General features: G+C 38.6%; 1 protein-coding gene across 1 annotated transcript; it reads right to left on the bottom strand.

Moving 5' to 3' along the window:
* Positions 1–1,878: 1,878 nt before the first annotated feature.
* LOC122667894 (chaperonin CPN60-like 2, mitochondrial) lies at positions 1,879–25,125 on the bottom strand. The gene is made up of 18 exons (XM_043864370.1): positions 24,987–25,125; positions 24,820–24,841; positions 24,236–24,364; positions 23,652–23,811; positions 10,367–10,542; positions 9,183–9,278; positions 8,973–9,077; positions 8,259–8,345; positions 8,028–8,117; positions 7,662–7,742; positions 7,520–7,588; positions 7,361–7,438; positions 3,275–3,370; positions 3,092–3,191; positions 2,921–3,024; positions 2,733–2,838; positions 2,109–2,187; positions 1,879–2,018 (listed from the first exon to the last, which is right to left on the bottom strand). Exons 1-18 carry the CDS (start codon positions 25,022–25,024, stop codon positions 1,913–1,915), a joined length of 1,722 nt encoding a protein of 573 aa, XP_043720305.1. The 5' UTR covers positions 25,025–25,125; the 3' UTR covers positions 1,879–1,912.
* Between the last annotated feature and the right edge of the window lie 169 nt (positions 25,126–25,294).

Here is a 25,294-nt window from a genome sequence, read left to right as displayed (position 1 = left end):
ATTGTTGGTTTGGATAAGAAGTCCGCAATCAGATTAGCCTCTCGGTAACAATGAGAGATCTTCCACTCGATGGACGCCAAGAAAGGTTGAAGAAAGAGCCAGTCTTTATGCACACACCATGGAATAGAATTAGAGAAACACCGAGTCACACTCCACTCACAGACGTTGAACTCCCAAATCTTTGGCAAAGATCAAACCACGAGTTAAGGCTAGGAATGCTGCTTCAAATTTTGATCGATGACCAACAAACGAACTGAAAGAGTGGAGTATTCTAGCTTTTTCATCACAAAAAATTCCCTCCAGCACCTGACCTCCCTGGATTACCAAGAGAGCAACCATCTACATTCAATTTCACCCAATTTCTAGGAGGGTGACACCAAAAGATCTCCAAGTGCGTAGCCGGCCATCTTTGCGCTCGCAAACGAAACCAGAGGAAAGCCAATGATGACCAAACTATCAAAGTTGACTTCCTTGTGGACTGAGTCATAGGCCTTGTGAAGATCTGATTTCAGCATCGCTGCAAGAGATAGTCCGATCTGCCAAAACCTCTGATCACTTCCAAGCATAACAAAATAGTGTTAGTGATGCGTCTCCCTTCAATGAATGCGGACTAGTTGGGACTCACCGACTCACTCCACAACTCCTATAATCTGTTCGCAAAAATCTTCGACAACAAATTTGTATAGAAGATTGCACAAAGGAATGTCCTGAAAATCCAAAATAACACAAAGCACCTTTCACTAAGGACAATTAGTTACTCGGTCCAACTTTGATCCGTTCCTTTGAATGATGTAACCGACTCGATCCGATTGACCAAAACTGGACTGATTGAAGCCTCTTATCGCCTGCCTATACCATAACAACTCCTTTTTTAGAAAGATCTTATTTAATTCATTTTTTAGAAGAAAATAAAAACAGTTCGTACACACTCATGTAGAGATCTTTCCTACACATCTGCCACATGTACAATTTATCAATATTTCAAACATTTAATAAAAAGAGGTCATGATATGGATTCGTTATGTGTCAAACTTTATAACCTAATTCATTCAAATACCTTCTCGTGTATCGTTTTGCATTGCATCTCATATATGTCTATGCATACTTTTGAAACTCCAAAAGTAACTGCCTCCTATCCCTCTTAGTAATAATAATAATATTATATAAGCTTCCTTTCCCAAAAAGGGAAAAAAAAAAAATCTAAGGATCTACCGATCTACAAAATTTGGGCTCATCTAATCTGTCATGCGACCGTATTAAACATTTAAAGTAAAAATTGTAATAAATGTTCCAACACAACTACACGAGTGTGTAGGAATCTAGCTCCCAGAAATCATTTATCAGTCCACCACTATAACTGGAATGGGATCGGTCTAATCAACCGATAATGCTTACTTAACTTCAATTCCCCGTAGCTTAAATAACCCAATTACATGATGACAACTTCTCTCCTAATATTCCCACAATGAATAACCGAGCATAACTATCCATAGCTCCTAACCCATTGAATGCTGACTCATATAACTCCTAACACATCTGATAACACTACTTATAATTGCTTATATTTAATATTTTAAACTTGAAATATAAGATAGAAGTTGTTTTCCAATTTTTTTGTATTTTATTTTAGTAAAATAATTTCCTATTATCTTAATTCTAATGTGAGTTTGTATTGGTTCTAACAAATCTTGAAAAGCATTTCCTATTGAAAAAAGAGAGCTTTAATACACTTATATAAATGAAAATCTGAGGCCTTAAACAGATGCTTATCTTTGGCATTGTAAAACTAACAAGTTCAACATCCTTAACTATTTGGAAAAATTACAACAATGGTTCAGGAGGGGAAAAATGGAGCTCTAAGCTCTGAAGCTTCCACTTCAGAGTCTTAAAACTGTGAGATACATGACGAGCATCAGTAATCCATATCATCCATATTTGGCATGCGACTAGGAACCGTGCTCTTTGCATCTGGGTGGTCAACAATAGCTGCCTCTGTAGTTGTCATTAGCAAAGAGACGCTGCAACCAAACACCAGAAAGTAGTTTTGTAGGTTGATAAAGACTCTAAGAAGTTATATAAACACCGAATGAAGTGGTTGTAGTGTTCACCTGGCAGCATCCACTAAGGCTGTTCTCACTACTTTGAGAGGATCTATAATTCCAGTCTTCACCATGTCAACGTACTCACCTGGCTCAAAAGAAGAAGCACACCCGAATGATTACTCAAACTTTTGAGGTAGAGCAACACTTGATACAAGACTATGGGTACTTTCAAATAAGCCCGAATAAACATGTAGAACAAGAAATGAATGTCTTACAAAATTAAGGAAAGAGATGTAAAACAAGTTGCCAATTACAATAGGGTTGGGATTGAGAAGTTGAGCAAAGTCAAATGTCTCAAGCACAAAGCCCACCAGAGAGACAAATCAAGCACAAGAGAATCTCTTGGTTCCAGACACGCTAAGCCCTGCCCCAACTCATTGACCTCGACTTAATCAGATGGTGCTCTCTCTCTCTCTCTCTCTCTCTAATGAGTTTGATCTGGGTTGGATCAACCCCTTCTTTTGGGGTTTTTTTTTTCCTTGGGGGGTGGGGGGGAGGGATTGGGTCAAAGAAGTTCAAAATATTGGGCTTTTACCCTTCAGTATTCAGAGACAAACAACAAGCTATTTTCACTCTCAAAGTAGAAAGATGAGACGAATTGGGCCGCCTGAGCCAAGAAAAATAACAAACCTTTGGCAGCGTCATAGCCATGGTTAAGATCCTCCTGTTCCAACAGTTTTCCAAGAACCATTGACCCATTAGCACCAGCATTTTCAGCTATTGTGAATGTGGGTGTCTGCAAGAAAGCAACACATATTAAAGATATATGAAAAAAGAAGACAATCAAAAAACACAATAAGAAATCAGGAGGCTTGGACCTTGAGAGCATTCTGGATTATTTCGACTCCTCTTTTCTGATCACTGTTTGGTGTTTGAATGTTCTCCAGCACCTTTGTAGCATACAGGAGGGCAACACCACCACCTGTCCGAAACAGTCAACTTCTGTTGTGAAGGAAAAGACAAATTAAGCCATCGACTAACAAATTTACCTGGCAAAATACCCTCTTCCACAGCTGCCCGTGTAGCATTTAAAGCATCTGTGACCCGGTCCTTTCTTTCCCCAACTTCTGCCTCACTAGCCCCTCCAACCTGTACCACACATTGTTGATTACAATAGAATGAAGCTAGAGAACATCAGTCAGCATGGAATGCAAGAAAGGAGCTTAGCAAACCTTGAATACTGCAACACCTCCAGATAGCTTTGACAACCGCTCCTGTGCTTTCTCCTTGTCAAATGTCGCAGTACTTTTCTCAATGGATGTCCTAAGCTGTTAAACACATTCCTGTCAGTGAATCTCATCTCGGCGATCTCCTTTCTTTTTTTTTTTTTGGGTGGGTGGGGTTTCACCATTGCTTTTCTTATATTCATCAATATCACAATTAGCCTGGGTCCAGCATTTTAATTTGAGTAAGACCTTTGTTGCTACTCAAACACAATTTCTTATAGAAGTAGTCTGGAAACATTTTAGCTCGCCTACTGGTTTTTTGTCTGGGACATGAGAATCATTTACAGCTCCCAAACATCCAACATCTTTAAAAATAGTATGGGTGCCCAAATTAGAAGCAACAGCTTCAGATCCATTTATGACATCTGAATGTCCCAACAGAAGGAAATATGAAATCCTAGATTAGAACATTTTAACCTGAGTCCTCAAACCCTGGGTTAGAAAACACTTTGGTTAGAGCCTAAAGACCATGTGTTTATGTGCCTCTGGCTAAAGCTGCAAATGGGAGACATTACACCATACATAAAGTCACATAAATGGTCTTTCAGACCATTAGAATATAACTTGAATAAAGATTATCACTATTTTTCATTAGTTATTCTTGTTGTGAAATATCTCCCAGTTCAGACCATATGAGTGTCTAACTTATTGCTCTTCTCTACTCAGTTTCTTCAGAACCATTCACATCTGGTTTAAACAAATAAATGGGGTCAGCTACATGGATCCTTGCCCTCCAATCAGGCTCTATTCAAGGTCATACTTGATAAAAGGCCTAATCTATGCATGCCTTTCCTCACCACTTATCCTAAAGTCATTTTAGGTCTGCCCCTGGCTCTTTTAGTTCCTTCAATCTGAATCAAATCACTCCTCGGTACTGGAGCATCTGAAGGCTTCCATTGAACATGGTCATGCCACCTCAAACACCTTTCTCATAGCTTATCATGTATTGGAGCTACTCCCAAATCAGCTCTAATAATTATCCTTCCTAGTTTTGCCACCATCTCAACATCCTTATCTCCGCTACACTGAATTTATCTATATGATACTTCTTAACTGCCCAACATTCCGCACCATACATCATAGCTGGTTGTATGACTGTCCTATAAAGTTTTCTTTACGTTTTAAAGGAATACGTTAATCAATGATCACACAATACTCCAAACACACCTCTCCACTTCATCCATCCTATTTTAATTCTCTGTAAAACATCATCTTCTATATCGCCTTCTTTATTTATGATTGAGCTCATAAAATAATCACTTTAAAAAAATCTCCGTCTCATCAAATTTTCACCATCTCATTATCCATTCTAGTGTAACCAAAGTTACACACCATGAACTCCATCTTCGTTCTACTTATTTTTAAAAACCTTTTGATTCCAAGGTTGATCTCCATAACTCCAACTTGTCGTTAATCCTTGCTTTTTTCTTATCCACCAAAACAATATCATTATCAAAAAGCATACACCAAGAAACATCATCTTAAATGTCTCTGGTTAAATCATCCATGATAAGCGCAAACAAATAAGGGCTTAAAGTTGATTCTTGATATAACTTAATTGTAATTGGAAATTCACTACCTTGGACCCCTACAGTTCTTACACTTATCACCGCACCATCATACATATCTTTAATTATGTCCACATATTTACTTGAAACACTTCTTTTCTCTAGTACTTGCCAGTTTAACTTTCTAGGGACTCTGTCATAAACTTTTTCTATGTCAATAAAGACCATATGGAGATCCTTCGTGCAATCTCTAAATCTTTCCATGAGTTTCCTAAGTAAGCTAAATAGCTTCTATCATGGATCTTCCTGGCATACAACCAAATTGGTTCTCTATAATAGTAGTTTCTTGTCTCAGGAGGGTTTCAATAACCCTCTCCCATAATTTTATAGTATGACTCATTAGTTATATGCCTCTATAATTATTGCAGCTTTGAATACTATATTTATTTTTATAAATCGGAACCACAATGCTTCTCCTTCATCCATTTGGCATTTTCCTTATGCTCATAAGCTTATTAAACAGCTTAATTAACAAAGACAGACCAGAGATTCCTAAGCTCCTCCGCACTTCTACAGGTTTAAGCATTTGAGTTTATATTAAGGAAGCATATATTAGATTGGAACTACAATCCCAATTTTGGGGAGCTACGTTAAAAAAAATTGATATGGTTCCTATATGGTTCCTAAACAGAGGATGGAGTTCTGTAACCAAGAGTGGGATGCAATATAGCAGATTCTAGGAATAAAGTTTAAGGAACTAACCACCCAAAAGTTTGTTATTAATGGCCAATGCTACACTAAAAACACTAATGAGTCAAAACAACATCATCATCAAAGCCTTATTCCAACTTAATGGGATCAACTACATGGATCCTAGAAGAGTCAGCACAGTAATAATAAATAAGTAAAAAAGGAGGCGGTCATACAACATTGACACAAACTCTAGAGCATCGTCCCTTCTTAGCTACAAACTATCCAACAATCCACTCTAGATCTCAAGATGGAGTAAAAATCAACAACAACATCACATCATTATGGTCCAACTAAATGGGGTCGACCAGATGGATCTTTGCTCTCCAATCAGCTTTATTTGAGGTCATACCAGGAACAAGGCCTAAGCTAAGCATGTCCTTCTTCACCACTTCTCCTATGATTATCTTAGGTCTGCCCCTGGTTCTTTTGGTTCCCCCATTAGGAGCAGGTCACTCCTCCGAATTGGGGAATCTGGAGGTCTCTGTTGAACATGGCCGTACCACCTTAAACGACTCTCTCTAAGTTTGTCATGTATTGAAGCTACTCCCAACCCAGCTCTAATATGGTCATTCCTTACTTTATCCTTCCTAGTTTTCCCACTCATCGATCTCCATATCCTCACCTCTGCAACACCCAGTTTATTTATATGGCACTTCTTCACCACCTAGCATTCCGCCCCATACATCATAGCTGGTCTAATGACAGTCTTATAAAATTTTTCCTTTAAGCTTTAAAGGGATACGCCGATCGCACAGAACTCCCGTCACACCTCTCCACTTCATCCGCCCTATTTTAATCCTTTGAGCAATATCGTCATCTACGACATCCTCCTTGTTTGCGATTGATCCAAATATCTAACGTGGTCACTTTGTGGGATCTCCCTCTCATCAATATTCACCACCTCATATCTATCTCAAAGTGGCTAAAGTTGCACACCATATATTCGGTCTTAGTTCTACTTATCTTCAGACCTTTTTGATTCCAAGGTATTTTTCCATATCTCCACTTTGGCGTTAATCCCTGCTTTTGTTTCATCTACCAAAACAATATCATCTGCAAAGATCATACATCATGGGACCTCATCTTGTATGTCTCTGATTAAGTCGTCCATGATAAGCATGAATAAATAAGGACTTAAGGCTGATCCTTGGTGTAACCCAATTGAAATTGGGAATTCACAACCTTGGTCCCCCGCCGTTCTAACGCTAGTCACCACACCAGCATACATATCTTTAATAATGTCAACGTATTGACATGACACCCTTCTCTTCTCTAAAATATTCCAGATGAGTTCTCTAGGGACTCTGTCGTAGGCTTTTTCTAGGTCCATAAAGACCATATGGAGATCTTTCTTGCCCTCTCTATATCTTTCCATCAGTCTCCTCAGTAAGAAAATTGCCTCCATTGAGGATCTTCTTGCCATAAATCCGAATAGGTTTTCCACAAATGAGTCAAAAGTGGGACATTATATAGAAAATTTAGGGAACTATGGCCACAAAAGCAGAGGAAAACCAACCAGAAATACAAGGAGATGAAGCAATAAAGGTGCCTAAAACCTCTGTTTATGCAACGGCAACATAAAGGATCACATGAATCATCACAAATTTTATTATTAGATCTTGCATATATGATAATGAAATTTCACATTTCAATTTCCACCTGTTATTCTTGATCCCCTGATGGGCATAGACAAAAGATACAACCATAACAAATGAATGAATTGAAAATAAACCACTCAAGTCTCACTACCCAATAAGAAAAACCTGAATACCTGTTCACACCGTTCTTCAATAAGCTTCTTGTCACCATCACCATGTAGTACAATAGTGTCATCAAGCGAGACAGTGACCTGTAGTCTAGAAAATAAGTGAAATTCCAATTTCAAATGAAATTCATGCAAATGGTGGAATCGATTAAAATGTTAACAAACCTTTTTGGCAGTACCAAGCATTTCAAGTTGGACTTTGTCCAGAGTCATCCCACGATCTTCAGTGATGACCTGCTCATAAACAATGAGTCGTTACAATTTTGCACTTTAATACAAGAAGATTTGGGTGTAGACTTAATTTCACCTCTCCTCCTGTAAGAATGGCTAGATCATCCAAGTGTGCTCTCCTGTTTTCTCCAAAACCAGGAGCCTTAATGGCACAAACCTACATTTAGTGCATAAAGCCTCACAGTCAACATGTGCATCATATAAACATAAATATGACCAACACTTGGAAAAACAAAACCATATGCTTAAATAAACACCAAATGGAACCGTCTGAAACAAGAATCATCCCATCCGTAAACCTTGGTGGAATATGGTGACCATAACGTAAATAAATAATCATTCAAAGGGTCAAGACTGAAAACCATGCACCACTTCAGCATGCTTTGTACAGTCCAACAAGGGAATTTAATACAGAAGCCAGATGAGCAAGTAAATCAATTACCTTAACTCCAGCACGGTGTTTGTTGAGTATAAGCATCGCCAGTGCATCGCTCTCAACATCCTCAGCCACAATTAGCAGGGGTCTATCTTTCTAAGTAGAAATACGAAAAAAAAAATAAAAGATCTCCAAGAAGTTAGCAATGAAAATTCGAAAAGAAGTTCATCCAGAAGTGTGGAGAACTGATTATTTTCCCACAGATCGAAGAATATCCATAAAAAAATGCATAATTACCCTTACAGCCAGCTCCAAAATTTTGACAAGAGAGTTCATATCTGAAATTTTCTTGTCATGTACGAGGATCAGGGGATTTTCCAGTTCCTGTCCATTTGTAAATCACAATGTTCATAACACGTTAATCCCTCCTATGAGCTAATTGATACCACTCTCTTAAAAACAGATAATGTTACAAAAGAAGCAACAGGAAGGGAGCTCAAGGTTACAATGAAAATGCCATATGGACAGAAGAATACTCAATAATATTAACATGCAAGGAAATAAAGTGAAGCATCTCGTAACTCAACCTTAATATAAATTATATATCATACATTTCTGTGGCTTTATGAATTTATTCAGAAATCTGAAAGTTTCTTTTATGTCTTCCTCAAATAAGGGAAGATAGTATCTTTTTTTCCTTTTTTAGCCGCGTCCTTGTTCTCCTCTTATTTTCTGCTCTTTTCAAGACATAAAACAATTGGGAAGATGCTTTGGCATAGAGAGAGAGAGAGAGAGGGCTATGGTGCGAAAAGGTAAGACAAACTACACAAAAATAAAGCAGATATTCTCAAATAGATTCTGCAGATCCTTCAGCACAAATTCAAAAGGAAAACACTATGGTAGATTTGTTCCCACTATGTTCTTGAAGATAGGTGCCTAATTTAGTTCAAATGAGAGGAATTAAGGGCTTGCAGTACCAATGGAACCATAAAGATATTGATTCATACTCACACATTTTTGAATCTTAACATCGGTAATAAAATAGGGAGATATATATCCCCTAGCTAGTTTCATCCCTTCCACCACTTCCAATTCATTATCCAAAGTATTTCCATCCTGCAAAATTGTTAGGCTGGGATGAATAGTCTACCAATTATTATATCTGTTTGAATTGCACAGACATCACATATCAGGAAGAAACAAATATGGAAAATTTCTAACCGCAACAGTAATGACTCCTTCCTTGCCAACTTTCTCCATTGCCCTAGCTATCAGTTCCCCTATTTCACGTTCACCATTTGCAGAGATGGTTGCCACCTGTTTCAATGTAAGATTACATCAATGATAAACAGAATGTCGGAGGTTACCGATGGCTAAACTATTCAAATACGAGAAGAGATCCTGAGGAACTTCCTATGATTGACAATACTACAGGCAGAAATTGAAATCTGTACAGTTTAGGGCATCATGCAAAAGGCTATTAGGAAAAAATTTCGGCTTACCAAAAAAAAAAAAAGAGCAATTTTTTTATTTTTTTTGGCTACTTTAAGCCAAAAGGTTTCTTTCAGATGCTCTGCAGAACAGACACTTAGAATATAGATTGAAAAATAAGTCAGACCACGATAAAATATAGACACGGCAGAGCGCAATTTTATGAAGGATGTGAATAGGCATGAGGTAATAGTTTTAGATTTATCCAAGAACACATCAAAGCACCCTTTATGTTAAGGCGGTTTGGTTATCGGCAAGAATCGGCATAAAAAAAGAGGACGCTACCCATAGAGTTAGAACTGGTTCAGGAAGCGGAGAACTGGATATATGCTTTTAAAGTGCAGGTTGACTAATGCAAGCCAATCAAACTAAATGCGAGATGTTGGGCAATATCCTCACCATATAATGAGTTTAACAGATATGAGGATGTTGAGAAGGATCAGTGGCAAGAGTAAGGACGGAGTCATATGAAATGCATTCGTTGGACTTAAATGTTGCCCTGATGACTGCTGACTGAAAAGATGAATTAAAGTTACCCAAAATGGTTTTCCACAAGATAGAGATCAATGACCACACCAATGAAAAGAACGTAATTCTGTGCAAGTTGGAAGTTTTTCAAGGAAGAAAAGAAGAATAGGGAAGGAATTAGCTATGGTGGATGATAAGTTTGAAGAACTATGCTTTGACAAAAAAATAGAACCTTTAATTGAAACAACCATACAGAAAAGAATTCCATCTAGCTAACCCCGACGAGATGGAGGAAGGTTCTGATGATAATGATGAGAAACTGAACAGAGAACATGTAGATGAACAGATGCCCAATGATAAGAACAGGATAAAGTTACAAGCACCAAAGATCCTAAATACAAAGAGAATGCGCCCCGCCCCCCCTTCTCTCTAACATGCTCAATCACCTGTGTAATTTCTTCTGGCGTGCTTATCATCACTGCCCTGCTTTTCAAGTGAGTGAGCACAGCATCAACTGCCATATTAATACCATGGCGCAGATCCATTACATTTGCACCAGCAGCCACCGACTTACATCCTTCAGATAGTATTGCCTGGGTCAGGACAGTAGCACAAGTTGTACCTGTATCCAAACAAAACTCTTAATGCAGAATCGATCATGAACCAGTAAAGCCAGTGAGAGATCAATTGCAACAGAATCTCAAATAGGGACAAACCAATACTGATAACAGACTTTTCTAACACTTTTTTTTTTTTTACATATGAAAGAAGACATAAAAGGGATATGACCTAGAATCACCACTAGGCCTGTGGGAAGGGCATCACCACCAATCCCAAACTATTGCTTCACCACAATAGGGTTAGATCTGCATCACCATAGTCCAAGGAACAGCATCACTGCTGACCCAAATAAGCAAAAGCCAAGTTTCTCAATCACTCAAAATCGTAAGCCATGTGTTACCCTTGCTTGTATTTATAAAATTAGAGGCTGTGTTATAAGAATAGCAAGTCTTGGCTACTAAATAGCTTACAAAATAGCAACTCTAGAAAAAACTGCAACTTTATAGAAAGAAGATCTAATTGCTAAAACACAAAAAGGAAAGACAGAAAATAGTAACCACTGATTAGCTATTGACAAACAACTAAGACCCATTACAAAAGGTAGAAACTAAACTAGTAACATCTAACAGAATATTCCAGCAATTGTCTAGATAATCTCCTCTCCACGCAAATCACATGGGGCCCCACGCCAATCTTCATTCAATCCTCTAGAATATCCTTCATGCAAATCTCCCCCAAATCTTCTAAAACAAACAAAAAAGATCAAAATAGAAACTAACTACTTAACCCCGTATAGGACTCGAATCCCTAATAATTGTGCTTATAGGATTGGCCCATTACAATAATAACCCAAAGATACTAAGCCCATGGCCCATATAACCCATTGGACACTCAAATTAAACCAAACTTAAACAAAACTTAAACAATAAGTTCAGTTGGAACGAATAAACTAAACCAACATCAAAACAATAAGTTCTCTTCTTACTGGAATTCTGCATCAACTCAACCCGTCTTGGAAAAAACTCATCAACAAGTTTTGTAGTTATGTTGAATCAGATCTACATAATCATCCTTCAATTGAAAGTAGAATGCAGCAACTTCATTCTATTTTAATTCTCTGTGAAACATTATCTACTATTTCACCTTCTTTATTTATGATTGAAACCACATACCTAAAAATAATCGCTTTGCGGAATCTCCGTCTCATCAATTTTCACCCTCATTATCCATCCTAGTGTAACTAAAGTTACACACTATATACTCCGTCTTTGTTCTACTTATGGATACATCCACATGACAGAGAATGTACTACTAAAGCTTCCAATATATATATATATATATATATTCCAAAAGGAATAATGAAAATAGGTTTTCTTACCATTGTTAAAATTAAAATCTCAATAAAACAAACACGATAACCAAATTAAAGTTTTTTTTTTTTTTTTTTTTAAAAAAAACCATCATGAAAGCATAGTGTTGTAATATGGGTATAAGGGTAGAATTGTCCTAGTGGCATTAATGTACTTGTACTCATTCTATTCTATTATAAATAAAGCATGGCCACTGTTACACTAACAAGTCATCATTCCCCAAATCACAATATGGTATCAAAGCATGGAGGTCGAGTGTTCGACTCCTAGGAAGTGCATAAGAAGAGTTTTTCCAACATTTTTTCTCCTAGGAAGTGCATCGAAACAGTTTTCCTAGTGTTGTATGGCAATGTTCTTTTTAGGCGTTTTTAGTGTTTTTCAGCTTTTTTGGAACAGAAACAAGCTAAAACACTATATGGTATGTCCGGTTTGATTTTTTGTTTTTTTTTTTAAAACAAACAAGGCACTTGCCACACTTTTAGCACACATTTGCAAAACACCAAAATCAAGCTTCTCACCTGAGAGAAACACTTCTTCAAATTTTCAGAGAAACACCAGCTGCACTTAAGTGAGTAAGGGTATTGTGGACTTTTCCATTAAAAACATAACATATGCTAGCAAAGCCCTAAACTTCACTCGATCGAAGTCTCTGTTCTAAAACCTCCTTACTCGATACCCTCTCAAGCTCCAACAACCGTCTTCTCCAACGAAGTTAACCAGTGAGGATTTTCTCCAACTCGATCATCTATCTACGCGCTTTGTTGAACATCATCTTCTCCAACTCAGGTAAGCCATGTTCTTCTTCTTCCTCTTCTTTTCCTTCGTTTTCTTCGTCTTCTACTGCTGTTTTTTCATCCGTTCTTCTTCTTCTTCTTCTAACCAATGTTATAACCTAGGTCTACATTCCTTTTGCAGAAACCCTAAATCAAAAAGGTCCGTTAATTTCTAGAGTTCCAGAGATTTCTCTAATCTCATAAATCCATCCTACTTCCCGTTTGAAGACATACGAAGGTAAATTCGGTGCCTATTTGGGTTGTTTTTTATTCTTTTTCAGTTTCTTTGTGGGTTTGGATGATCTCTGTAATGCACTCAGACATACGAAGCTTCATGTTTACTGTCTCATATATGCTCTGTTGTCTCTACATTTTGAGATTCGATTTTGGGCTACTTGCTACATTCTTCAATTAGTTCTAGTCCGAGTGTGTTTTGAATTAGAGCATATAAACCCATTTCAGGGTTTTGCTTTATGATCTGAATTCATTCTTACATTTTAGTGCTGAAGTTATTATGTTCACACTCAATTCTCTCATTCTGAATCAGCTCTGAAGGTTTGAGGCTCATAATCTGGGTCACCCACATGAATAACCATTTTTCTCTATTAATAATCTTTTTAGTCTTTTTAACACTACGAATTTTGAATTTTATTAACTGCCATCAAAGCCATGGTTTAACCAAAATGGTGTAACATGTTGGAAATGAAGATTGCCAATTTTTTAGTGTGTCATGGACAAAACTTGACCAACGAGTAACATTATAAGTCATTTAGCTCATAATTTTAATGAAGTAATAGGTTGGCTTGAATGAAAATGAAAAATGTCATCCAGTACAAGAGTATGCTGATTTGCTGTTCCTCACTGACATTTAATGTTGCAACTTTTAACTTAACAGTTTTGTTGATGAATGTGAGGCCCTTTGTGTTTCCCTTGGACTAATGATTTGTTATAATTTTCAAGTGCTATCCTGTAATTCTTGTTGCTTCTATTTGTTTCTCTAATACAGTTCTTGGTATTGTGGTTGATTCTAAGGCAGAGGTCAGCATCTGTACACACACTTTAATGTAACCTTGGGGTGTCATATTTTTAGTGGAGGGATTGTTATGCACTGCCTATTAGCTAAGATCATCAGTAAAATGCAGAAAATTAGTGCTATTAGTTTTTTTTTTTTTTTTTTTTTAATTCCAGTATCATTCACAATCTAGAGCTCAAATTGATCATAAAAGCTGCATCTTTAATCACTTTCCTATAGTAAAAACAAAAAGAAAAGTTCAATTTTCAAGTCCATTGTAGCTTTCTTATATCCATCCATTCAGCTACTTCTACCTTTCCTCAATAGGAGTTGGAACTTTTAACTGTGTAGTGCAGAGCACCTTCTTAGTAATTAATGTATAATACATGTATGAGAAGAACAGGTGGTACTTGCTTTTCTCATATCTAATACAAAATTATTTGAATGACCTAGTTCATAGATTTATTATTTTTTTACTCAGTTATTTTCTACTATTTGTTGTCATTAATTCTTATGCCTTAAAAGGATACATGCATGTTCTAATTTGTAATTGAGATAGTTGTTATCAATATTACTGAAAGATTCTTGGTCAATTTGATCACCTAAGTGTACTAGGTCCTCTAGCTGGAATATGTAAGCTGTGTCTACAAGTGGTTGATTTGTTTGTTTGTTTAAATAGTTAGGGAAATTGGCAAGTTCACAAAATGAGAATGCCAAGTGAAATCAAAACAATATAGACATCTTTGTCAACATTATGATAAGTGAAGCAAGAAAGGGCAACAGAACAACAACTACATTTAACAAGGCAGGGTGGAGAAACATTATGGAAGAGTTTACCAAAGTTACCGGTGTCAAGTACTCTTATTTGCAAATGAGGAACAATGACTGATTTTGAATACTAATGTATGTCAAGCCAACCCTACATGGGTTAAGTTTAAGAAACATGAACTTCCACGGTGGCCAAAGTTGTGCATGATTTTTGGAGATACATACGCAAGTGGTGGAGGGATGGTCCCTCAAAATGCATTTGGTCATATTGAGGCAACCGAGACGGAGAGGGATGATCATGAGTCTGTTGATGAGTCTAGCTCAGCTGATGGGATAGATGAGATATCCAGCACTCAACCTGAACCTCTACTCACACACTAGCTCGAAGCCAGCCTCCAACCCACGGGTATGATAAGACGCCTAATACGAAGAGAAGGAAGAGCAGATCCGCTGATTGGGCACTGGTCGTGAAGGCCATTCAAGACATGAGTATATCAAGGATAGAGAGGGATGCATCCCTATCTAGTACATCAACCCAACATACAACAGACTTGTATAGTGTTACAAGGGCCTTGGAAGTACTTGAGATAGGGTATGAACTAAATGAGGTTACATATGATAAGGCACTTAAAAGAGTGATGTCTGACCCGTGATGGAAAGAAGCCTTAATTTCATGCCCCGCACCTAGGAAATCCATAGTCCTTCATACTCTAGAGTGATAATGGTGTTTTCTATGGTTGGTTTTTCTTTTATTTGCTCATGGTGATGGGAAACAATGGTGGAACGTGTGATATTTTTTTCTTTTTCTTTTTCCTTTTATTTGCTCGCCCAGCATAGACTTTTTTTTTCTTTTTTCTTTTTTTTCAACTCTAGAATTCAATTGTAATTACTTGTTTAAACTCATGGTTGTACTACCTAAACAATATAAGTAGTTTTTAATTGTGATGTTTGCATTTATTTTTTGCTTAAAAAACCATAAGTATAAAAGCCATGGTGTAGGTGGCAATTATGTAATTTTTGGTAAACAACAGAAACAATTATGTTAAGTGTGACCCATACAAATTTCTATTTCTTCTAAGTTTTAGAAATGTTTTTTTTTTTTTTTTTCAATGTTACCATACAACATTTCAGGACCCAAAAACGCTCAAAAAACACAAAAACACATAAAAGTGTGACGGACCCAAAAACACTAAAAAAAACAGAAGCGTTAACATACAGAGTCATTCTATTCTATTATAAATAAAGGATGGCCACTGTCACACTAACAAATCATCATTCCCCAAATCACAACATGGTATCAGAGCAAGGAGGTCGAGTGTTCGACTCCTAGGAAGTGCATCATCAGAAGAGTTTTCCCAACATTTTTTCTCCCTCGGTGTAATGTTGGACAGGATTGAAGGCTCAACCAACCCCAAAACAGGATCTGAAATCAGAGGGGGGGGGGCGACTTAGGTTAATGGAAATAGGGCTGGAATGCTCAAATGGGTTAAGGGGTTAGTCTAAGGTTAGGATAAGGTGATCGAATGAGACTGAAACAGTAGGGGACTAAAAGGGTTAAACAAAATTCAGTAAAACAGCAGGTTTCCCCTCTGCCGATTTCACTAAAAGGCCAGGAAAACTGAGTTTGGGCAGAATCGGAGAGAAATTCAATAGCAGCCAATCTGCTGGGCAGATGAGGCTGAAACTTGGATCGAGTGGGGGTCTTGGAGGGGAGAAGGTGTGCTCAAAAAGATGGGAGAAAGGTGATGGTTGGATTGAACAGGGGAAGGGTGTAATGGAATTAGAAGGTTGGGCTGAAAATAGAAAGTAACCTGAGAATGAAGGTCTGAGCAGCAGCAGGGAGTATCTGTTGATGGGAAAAGCCTTCTAATGGCTTAACAGCTTGTAGGGATGAAGAACAGCAACTAGAAGAGACTTCCTGGGCTTCCCACAGCAAAGAGTCAGCTAGATCATATACTAGCTCCTTGTCCAAGGATCAAACACCAAGCGAAAACTTCAGTAGAAGCAAACTTGCATGGTAGCAGTAGTTGAATATCAAAATTGTGGCTGGCTGCCAAGGTGGGCAGCAGCTTTCTTCTTTTCCTTCCTTGAGTACACCCTTGGTTCTGCATCAACTCTCCCTAGCTTGAAAAAAATTTGTCCTCGAATTTTGCAGTGATGAGGGAGGGAGAAACAACATATGAGTAGCAGCTTTGACCATTCCCGAACAAAACTCTCGTGATGTTGGAAAATTAGGAATAAAGTCTTCACGGCGTGAAGCTTTCCCTTCAAAGAACCATGGTGGCATAACAAACTCTATGTGCTCGACCTCTGAATCAATATCAACTATGAATGCCATATTCATAGAGTCTTCAAAGTTGGTAACATTCTCATCTAAGACTTGAGGCACAAACTCTACCTCTTCAAGAACAACATCTTAAATGTTGATGATTTCTTGTGAAGTGTACTCAACCACCACTTCATCTTCCACTGTTTCAGCTTTGTTTACTTTGATCTCTTCAACGTGGACTTCTTCAATAAAATCTTCTACCTGTTGACCTTCCGTCTTGGAAGCTTCAAGGACTGCCTTTTCTTTATCATCATAGTTCATTGTGATAACTTCAGCTTTAGCTTCAACTTCAAGCTCCTTCTCTTTGAATGCTTCCTTCGTTTCTTCTTTTGATGGTGCAAAGTTGAGTTGAGTCTGTGCTCTAACATTAGAGGTGCTTGACTTCCAACAATCCTCAATTTAATAATTGAGTTTCATTGATGGTTGCTTCAAGTTGTCTTCAATTTTGAAAGCCTTTTGGTAGTAACCTAGTCGAAGGGCGAATCTCCTTGGGATATGCTCTGGTAGGTACTTGTTCTTCAACTCGTGCTTCATCTCTTCCCAAGTAACAGGTGCTCTACCACGATCCTCTAACTCATTCTCATGAGTTTCCCACCACTCGCGTACAGCTCCAACTAGCTTTGTACGTGCTAACTTCATCTTTCGTGCCTCCAACAGTTCATACCAATCAAAGTAGCCATCCAACGCTGCCAACCAGTCATAGAACACTTGAGGATCCTGTTTTCCGGAGTATTCCTTGAATTCAAGCTTAACTTTTTGAGAATCACCAATGTGCCTATAAAGTGTGGACTGATCACCAGTAAAATAATTCCGTAGATGCTCTTCAAAGGTCGGCTGTACTGCTGGAACCCTTTGTGGGCCTCTTCCTACTCCCCTTTGGTTAGGAAAATTGGTTGCAGAGTGAGCCGGCTGGACTTCTTCATCAGGTGGAAGGTGCGTGACATGATTAGGGGCAGCAACTCTAGCCTCCATTGCTGAGAGTCTCTCATCCATAAGCTTCTGGCTCTCAATGATCTGGTTACTCAGTTTGGTAAACATCTCCAGCATAGCTGCCATGGGATGAGGAACACAAGGTCCAGAATTATTGTTCCCTGATGAGGACGAGTCTTTTTTAAGTGGGGGAGAATTGATGTAGATCAAAACATGAAGAAGAAAAGAACAAAATATTATTCATGTGAACAATGTCACAGCCCATATTTGCCTTGTGTGGGGATGCTTTTTAGAAGATATTGTGGGCCCATCAAGTGGAGAAAGATCCTATTTATTTCCTGGTTTGTTTAGAAGGCTGGATCCTATGAAGCCTTAGTAGTTTCTATTTTCCTACTTTTTCTTTTGAAGACTTGAATCAATCCACAATCATCACCAAATACTACTGCTTCTGTTTACACAATCAAGTGAAGGACTGCTGCACCTGCGATCTCAGTTCTGCCCAGAATCTGCTGCAAACTTCAGACTTGAATAACTTCACAACCAGCCATTAGAATTGGCTAATATTTGGAGCACAAACCATCCTTGCCTAGGCCTTCACTTGATCCTACTTTGGAGACATTCCTGCTGCTGGTTTGGTCCTTATTCACTAAGTTTCTAATTCTGATTTAGTTTCTATTTTGGTGTTCTGCTGCAACTATTATCGATCCTACTGTAGAGTGGTTCGTAGTTGAACTCCTTCTACATTATTTGGTATCAGAGCCTATCAGCTCCTAGGGTTGATGTTAATACAAGGAAGATGAGGTAAGAAATTCCTCCAAGGAAAGGTGTGTTCTTTTGTTCCCATGGTCACATGCGTGTAGAAACTTTTACAGATGTGGGTTGGTCTAGTTCTCCTGATGATCGGAGGTCTACATCTGGTTATTGAACATTTGTTGGTGACAATCTTGTCACCTGGCGGAGCAAGAAGCAAGTTGTGGTTGCTCGAACGAGTGTTGAGACAGTGGACGATGTGAAACTTGGCACTACAGTCAACCAGGTGGTTGTAAACTGATTGAGAACCACCAGGAAGACGAACCAAAAGAGCTTCACATTGCATCAGAGTTTGAAGAGGTCGAAGATACAAATGTAGAAGATCACATGGACACAACCGATGATATCGAAGTTGATCATATAGAGTTCGTGATCCCACCTGAATTTTTTGAAGAGAAAGCTCCCCGCCTCGAAGATTACATTCCAAACATCCGTGATCTGCCAGAGTATTGTTTAGTGCTGAAACCACATGGTATTTGTGAGCTGTTATGGCTTCAGAGTCTTCTCCAGAATCTCGGTGTTGCAGTTCAACTACATATTAATGCAGAACCAGGGGGTGGTTTGCTATGGTGGGCTTCACAAAGAGAACAGTAGAAGAATTAGAAGAAAGGAGGGGAAAGGGAAGACGGAACTCAGGTTCACACACACACACTCTCACAGAGCTTCATAAATAACTTCCATTAATCAAATCTTCAAATCTGTTGCTCTCCTACAATTACAATGAATAAATAGAGAATAGCGTTGCATAGGAATAGAAACCTAACTAAAATAGAAACAACCCAAAATGGAAACTACTAAAATAGACCATAGCTAAAGAAAGGAAACTACCTAAGATACTCCTACGTAATCTATCCATGAAATAAAATAAACCAAACTATATATTGCATCCTAACTCCTAAGTGAACTACCAGCCCTTGCCAGACCAGAAAACCGGTTTAGGACCAGTCCTTGGTTTGGGCTTCCAAAGTGGGTCTTGTCAATCCAGCAAGGCTAAGGCAACTGCATCAGCTCTCCTCCTCTAAAAAGAACTTGACTCCGACGAGTTCGGATAGGGTCCAATAATATCATCTGAGTCAACTCGCTGTAGGAGAAATGTATCGGCTGCCTTCTTGAGTTTGATAGATGGAAGATCCTTCGCTGGGAGGAATTTCATCTCAAGTCCACCAAGCTGAAAGGAATATGTATTCTCATAACCACAGCGCTTGGCTTTCTTGTCATACAACCATGGGTGTCCCAAAAGAATGTGGCAGACTTTCAAAGGGAGGACATCGCATTGCACTTGATCAATCAGTCCAACAATGGAATATGTGAGCAAACACCTTTCATTAACCTTAAGGTTTGTGTTGTTCACCCATGCAACCTTGTAGGGATTCGGATGAGGTTCTGCCTTTAAACCCAACTTGTGAATAGCATCTTCAGCGACAACGTTGGTGCAACTACCTAAGTCAATCCCCATATCACATAGTTTGTCATTGCATCGCACCCTCGTCTGAAAAATATTGTTACGACGCCAATCCTTATCTTCCTCATTGGAAATTTTCGGCGTAGCCAAGAGGGGGCGAATAACATAGGAATACTGACACTCGCCATCACTATCATCATCAATCTCACTAGGCTCACGCTCATGTTCAGCCACCAAATTGACTGTCCCTGTGGGCCGTTGCTCCTTTGGATCAAATGGTATAAAATTGTCCTTGTCAATATGGGCTACCAAACGGTTAGGGCACTATGCAGTCATATGGCCATACCCCTTGCATGTGAAGCACTGAATAGTTGTTTTCGACATCACCGAATATTTGTCATCCATACCGAGGTGGAGAATAAGGTCTATCTGAACCTCGCCGAGGTAGGGAGTAAGGACGAACTGGTCATGTAGGTGCCACAAAAGAATCACTAGCCTGTGGTTTGTTAACCGAAGCTGACTTCTCCTGAAAAGAAGACTGATGTGGGCAAAAACTACCACCTCTAGAATATGTGTTAGTAAAATTTCTTCGATTATAAGGTTTCCTCAAATTTTCCTCAACCCGATAGGCCACCTGAACTGCTTCCTCCATAGTAGTTAGTCTACTGGAAGCAATTGCGACACTGATTTGTGGGTGCAAGCCATTGCGGAACTGCGCCACTAAGACTTCCTCGTCCCACTCAAACTCAAATAGAGTGGCTAAGTAATAGAACTTGGCCACGTACTCCTCAACTGACAAACTATCTTGTGTCAACTGCAAAAATTTGGGGTGTACTCGTTGCTTGTAATCAGCCGGTTGGAATCATCGGTCCATTGCAGTGCGCATCTCAGCCCATGTAGTAACTTGGCCAAGACCTCGAGTACGGTTCTGTTGTTGGTGTTTGATCCACCAAACCCGGGCCATGCCTTTCAACTTACCCTCTGCAAATATCAGTTTCCTGGCCTCTGGCAAATTGTACCATCTAAAGAAAATTTCCAAGCTATGAACCCAGTCAAGATATTGCTCCGGGTTGTGGTCCTCATAAAAATCAAGGACTTCCAACTTTGTTGCTTTGTCCACTCCATATTGTCCAGCCCCATATGATGGTAGTGGTGGTGGTGGTGATGGTGGGGTGTAATTCGAAGAATCTACAGATTTCCTTTCTCAGAAGCCACCAATCGATCAATCGAAGCTTGCATAGATTCCATCATTGTTTGAATGGAATCAACAGTGGTGGTAAGGGTCCAATTTGGCATCTGTTTCAGCCTTATAAGAATTTAACTGTTGGTGAAGTTCACTGTTGGTTACCATGGTTATGCTAAAGCAAGAGAACACTCAAAACATAAAGGTTGAATGGCAAAACAGTAAATAAAAGGGAAATTTTATGACACTAATGGCAGAACTGTAATAATGGAAAGTGCAAGTAACACACAAGGTGATGGAGAAAACACGTATAAGGTAAAGGAAAAACTTGGAAACAAGTTAGAAAATAGGACGGAAGGGGATAAAGCAAATGGGAGGGGCAGTTTAGGAACAATGAAAAAAAATAAGGAAAGTAAAGGACAAAAGAGGGATCGTGGGGTAGGGGTTACCAAAACGGTGAGGTGTTTGGATTCCTCAAGTTCTTTGTCGAACCAGAGAGGGGATGGCGGGTGAAGTGCTGCGAGCTGCAACCAAGGAGCTCGAGTCAAGCCACCAGTGGAACTTCGACGGCCGGAGATGGAGTTCGAACCACAGCTGCTGAAACCAGGTAAGAGTGCTTCTTCTTTTTACTTCGATTCTCACTCTCTCTTCTTTCTTCCTTTTGGTTTCGGTTTCTCTGTCTCTCGATCTCTCTGTTCTTCTTTTTTTTTTTTTTTTTTGGTTGCTGGCGGAACAATCCATTGGGGTTGTGAGGGAAAAGAGAAGGAGGCTGTGGTATACAGAAGAGGGTTCTGGGTTTCAGCGAGGATTGCTGCAGGAAGCTGTGGACTGCTGTAACACTAAAACAGCAATGGAAAAAAAATAGAAAAAGAAGAAGAGATGAGGTTGGGGTACTGTTACCGTAGAACAGTAATGGGAAAGGAAGTTAGGGAAGAAGGAGAAAGAGATGGGAAAGATTGACAGGGAAGGAGATGGATCTTTGGCTTTGATACCAGATAATGCAGAACCAGGGGGTGGTCTGCTATGGTGGGCTTCACAGAAAGAACAGTAGAAGAATTAGAAGAATTAGAAGAAAGGAGGGGAAAGGGAAGAGTAAACTCACGTTCACACACACACTCTCACAGAGCTTCACAAATAACTTCCATTAATCAAATCTTCAACTCTGTTGCTCTCCTACGATTACAATGAATAAATAGAGAATAGCCTTGCATAGGAATAGAAACCTAACTAAAATAGAAACAACCCAAAATGGAAACTACTAAAATAGACCATAGCTAAAGAAATGAAACTACCTAAGATACTCCTACGTAATCTACCCATGAAATAAAATAAACCAAACTAAATATTGCATCCTAACTCCTAAGTGAACTACCAGCCCTTGCCAGACCAGAAAACCGGTTTAGGACTAGTCCTTGGTTTGGGCTTCCAAAGTGGGTCATATCTGTCCAGCCAGGCTAAGGCAACTGCATCACATATGATGTTTTATTGTGACAGTAAATCAGCCATTAGTATCGCTCAAAATCCTATTTAGCATGATAGGACGAAGCATGTGGAGTTTGATCGTCATTTTATCAAAGAAAAGTTAGAGACTTGGAGCAGGGTGTTATTTGCATTCCTTGTGTTAAGTCTGGTGATAAATTAGCTGATGTTTTCACTAAAACTCTTAGTAGTAGAGTCTTTCATCCTATTGTGTGCAAGTTGAGCATGTTTGATATCTATGCATCAATTTGAGAGGGAGTGTTGTAATATAGTCCTAGGGGTGATACTGTTCTTGTACTCCTTTTATTATATTATAAATTAAGCCTGGCCACTGTCACACTGACAAGCCATCATTCCCCAAATCACAACACGTAGTATCTAATCTGATTACTTGCTGGATCCCTCTGTCATGTTAAGAATTTGAAGCATTGTCCTAAAGGCAGTGCTATACATTCTTGTAGAGGTCACAAAGGTTTACAGGAGCAATTTCAGACTTAGAATATCCCGGAATCAATTAAAATTTCTTATATTTTGTATTTAAACGTGACGGCTGCCACCGTGCCAAACAGGCAACATTTGCAGTTGCAGAGAACTATAGTGACAAATGCAGCAGGATCTTAGCAACAAAAGGGAGCCACAATGTTTCTCAAATCTCAGGTTTTTTCCTTTCAATATGGCAAGTCTCAGTTATCAAGCAAATGGCACCAATAGGCAACTTTGTCAAACCTTGTTTATTTCAGGGAAACACAAAAAACATGGTTTGCAATAAGGAAGAGAAATAAGAAATTTCCAAGGTCAGTTATCCATAGAATAGAAGTGAAATACAAGGCCATGGAGTTAACATTGATAAAGGAACTGTACATAATTTGGACGGTATTGATCTGCCACTCAAGAAAGATAATTGCTGTGCACTCACATCACCATAGCATAACATTTAGTCTCTAAGATTAAGGTACCAGGGTATGGCAAGGTGATATTACTCTATGCATTCACACTATTAAAGTCGAATATATTTAATTCTTTTAATTAATTGTCATAAAACAGAAAATTATGTAAAAAATGATAACCAGGAGCAAGATACAAAGTGGGATAAGAAATTAAAATAAGAGATTACCATCTCCTGCTGCAGAATTGGTGGCTTTAGCAACCTGCTTTACAAGATCTGCACCAACATTTTTAGCTTTGTTTTTGAATTTGATGCTTTTAGCAACAGTAACACCATCTTTGGTGACTACAGGATCCCCACGATTTTTCTCAATAATCACATTACGGCCCTAAATAGATCCGACATCAAAGAAAGAAAAAAATCAATTTTCATGAGAGAACAGCCGTCACTGAACTTCAGTTAAATTTTGAAACCAGACAAATATAGTTTCAAAGCTTTTCTGAACTATAGACCTGAAGTATTATGTATGATATGCATCCAAGATTGTGTCTAGAGAATCTAGCTATGGCTTCACTTAACTAGTTATTCAAAACGATGCATCTTATATAATTTCAATGCTCTAGCTCCGTCCCCAAACATGTTCGGTTAATGTCCAGTAAATTAGCTATTCCACAGCAAAACTGGGAATTCAGTTATTTCAAATTATATCATTAAAGATTCTTTAAAATAAGCCCATGTTCTGCTTACATAAAACTATCTCCACAACAGTGACAGAAAAAGAAAAAACAACAACAACAACAATGATAGGTTACCTTTGGTCCCATCGTGACTTTAACTGCTTCAGCAAGCTCAGAAACACCCTGTAGAATTGCTGCCCTAGCTCCAGTCCCAAAATTGATCTCCTTTGCAACATAGTTTCGGCTGAGGATCCTACCACATGCCTTTTCAATAAAAATTTTAACATTTTTTATTAATAAGGAAAAGTGTAAGATAAAGATGCATACATAATCCATTCATGTATCAAACAACATTTGCTTGAAAATTAATAATTCAATTAGAACTAGTGTTGACCCAGAGGGTAACAAAGAAAGATAAGCCACAATCCAAAATTAACTGAAAATAAATAATTAAAGCCAGAGCAATGCAATTATATATTGGCAGTAGAAAAACCCATAAAGCGGGAGGTTCTTAAGGACACATTAATACAATTGTATTTCGAGAATCCATAATGGTCCTCCGGCGAGCAGCACAACAAATTCTGAGTCTTGCACATTAAACACAAACGGTGGACGAATAGCACACAAACTCCAATAGAAATTCATGAGAATAGAACTAGAGATTCTGAAGTTGGTACTAATGAATGATACAAGTAGATAGCGAGGACGAAATACCATACCAGCTTCTTTGATGTAGCAGAACTGGAAAGCACAAAAGAGGGGGAGAAAAAAAGAAAATGTAAATGCATTAGCAGAAAAGAGAACAAGGAAGGAAGCAAAATGAATGGACAATGGAGAGAAGTTGACTCGTTTCAACAGAGGCAGACTTCAAACAACAAATGCATACCTGATTGAAGAAGCTATAGTTGCAGCTACTCTATACATGGTGTGAGAAGTGACACAGAGACAATGGAAACCGATGGGAGCGGAGGGAAGGAATTTGGTTTACAGTGAAACAGCAGCGTAGGGTTTTAGTTTCGATTGGGGGTTTAAGGTCGTACCCAGCACCCAGATGTTTCGGAGAAATTTGAGAGGAACCCTTTACTTTATTAAATGGCCAGTGGCATGTAAGTAAGGTGTGAATGAATAGCTGAAATCCGTTCCGTATCTGTTTAGCACTATCCGAATCCATGTGAAAACTAAACGAAGATAGCC

This window comes from Telopea speciosissima, chromosome 7 (assembly GCF_018873765.1).
Source record: "Telopea speciosissima isolate NSW1024214 ecotype Mountain lineage chromosome 7, Tspe_v1, whole genome shotgun sequence".
NCBI lineage: Eukaryota > Viridiplantae > Streptophyta > Magnoliopsida > Proteales > Proteaceae > Telopea > Telopea speciosissima.
This window is presented reverse-complemented; position numbering and strand designations above follow the sequence as displayed.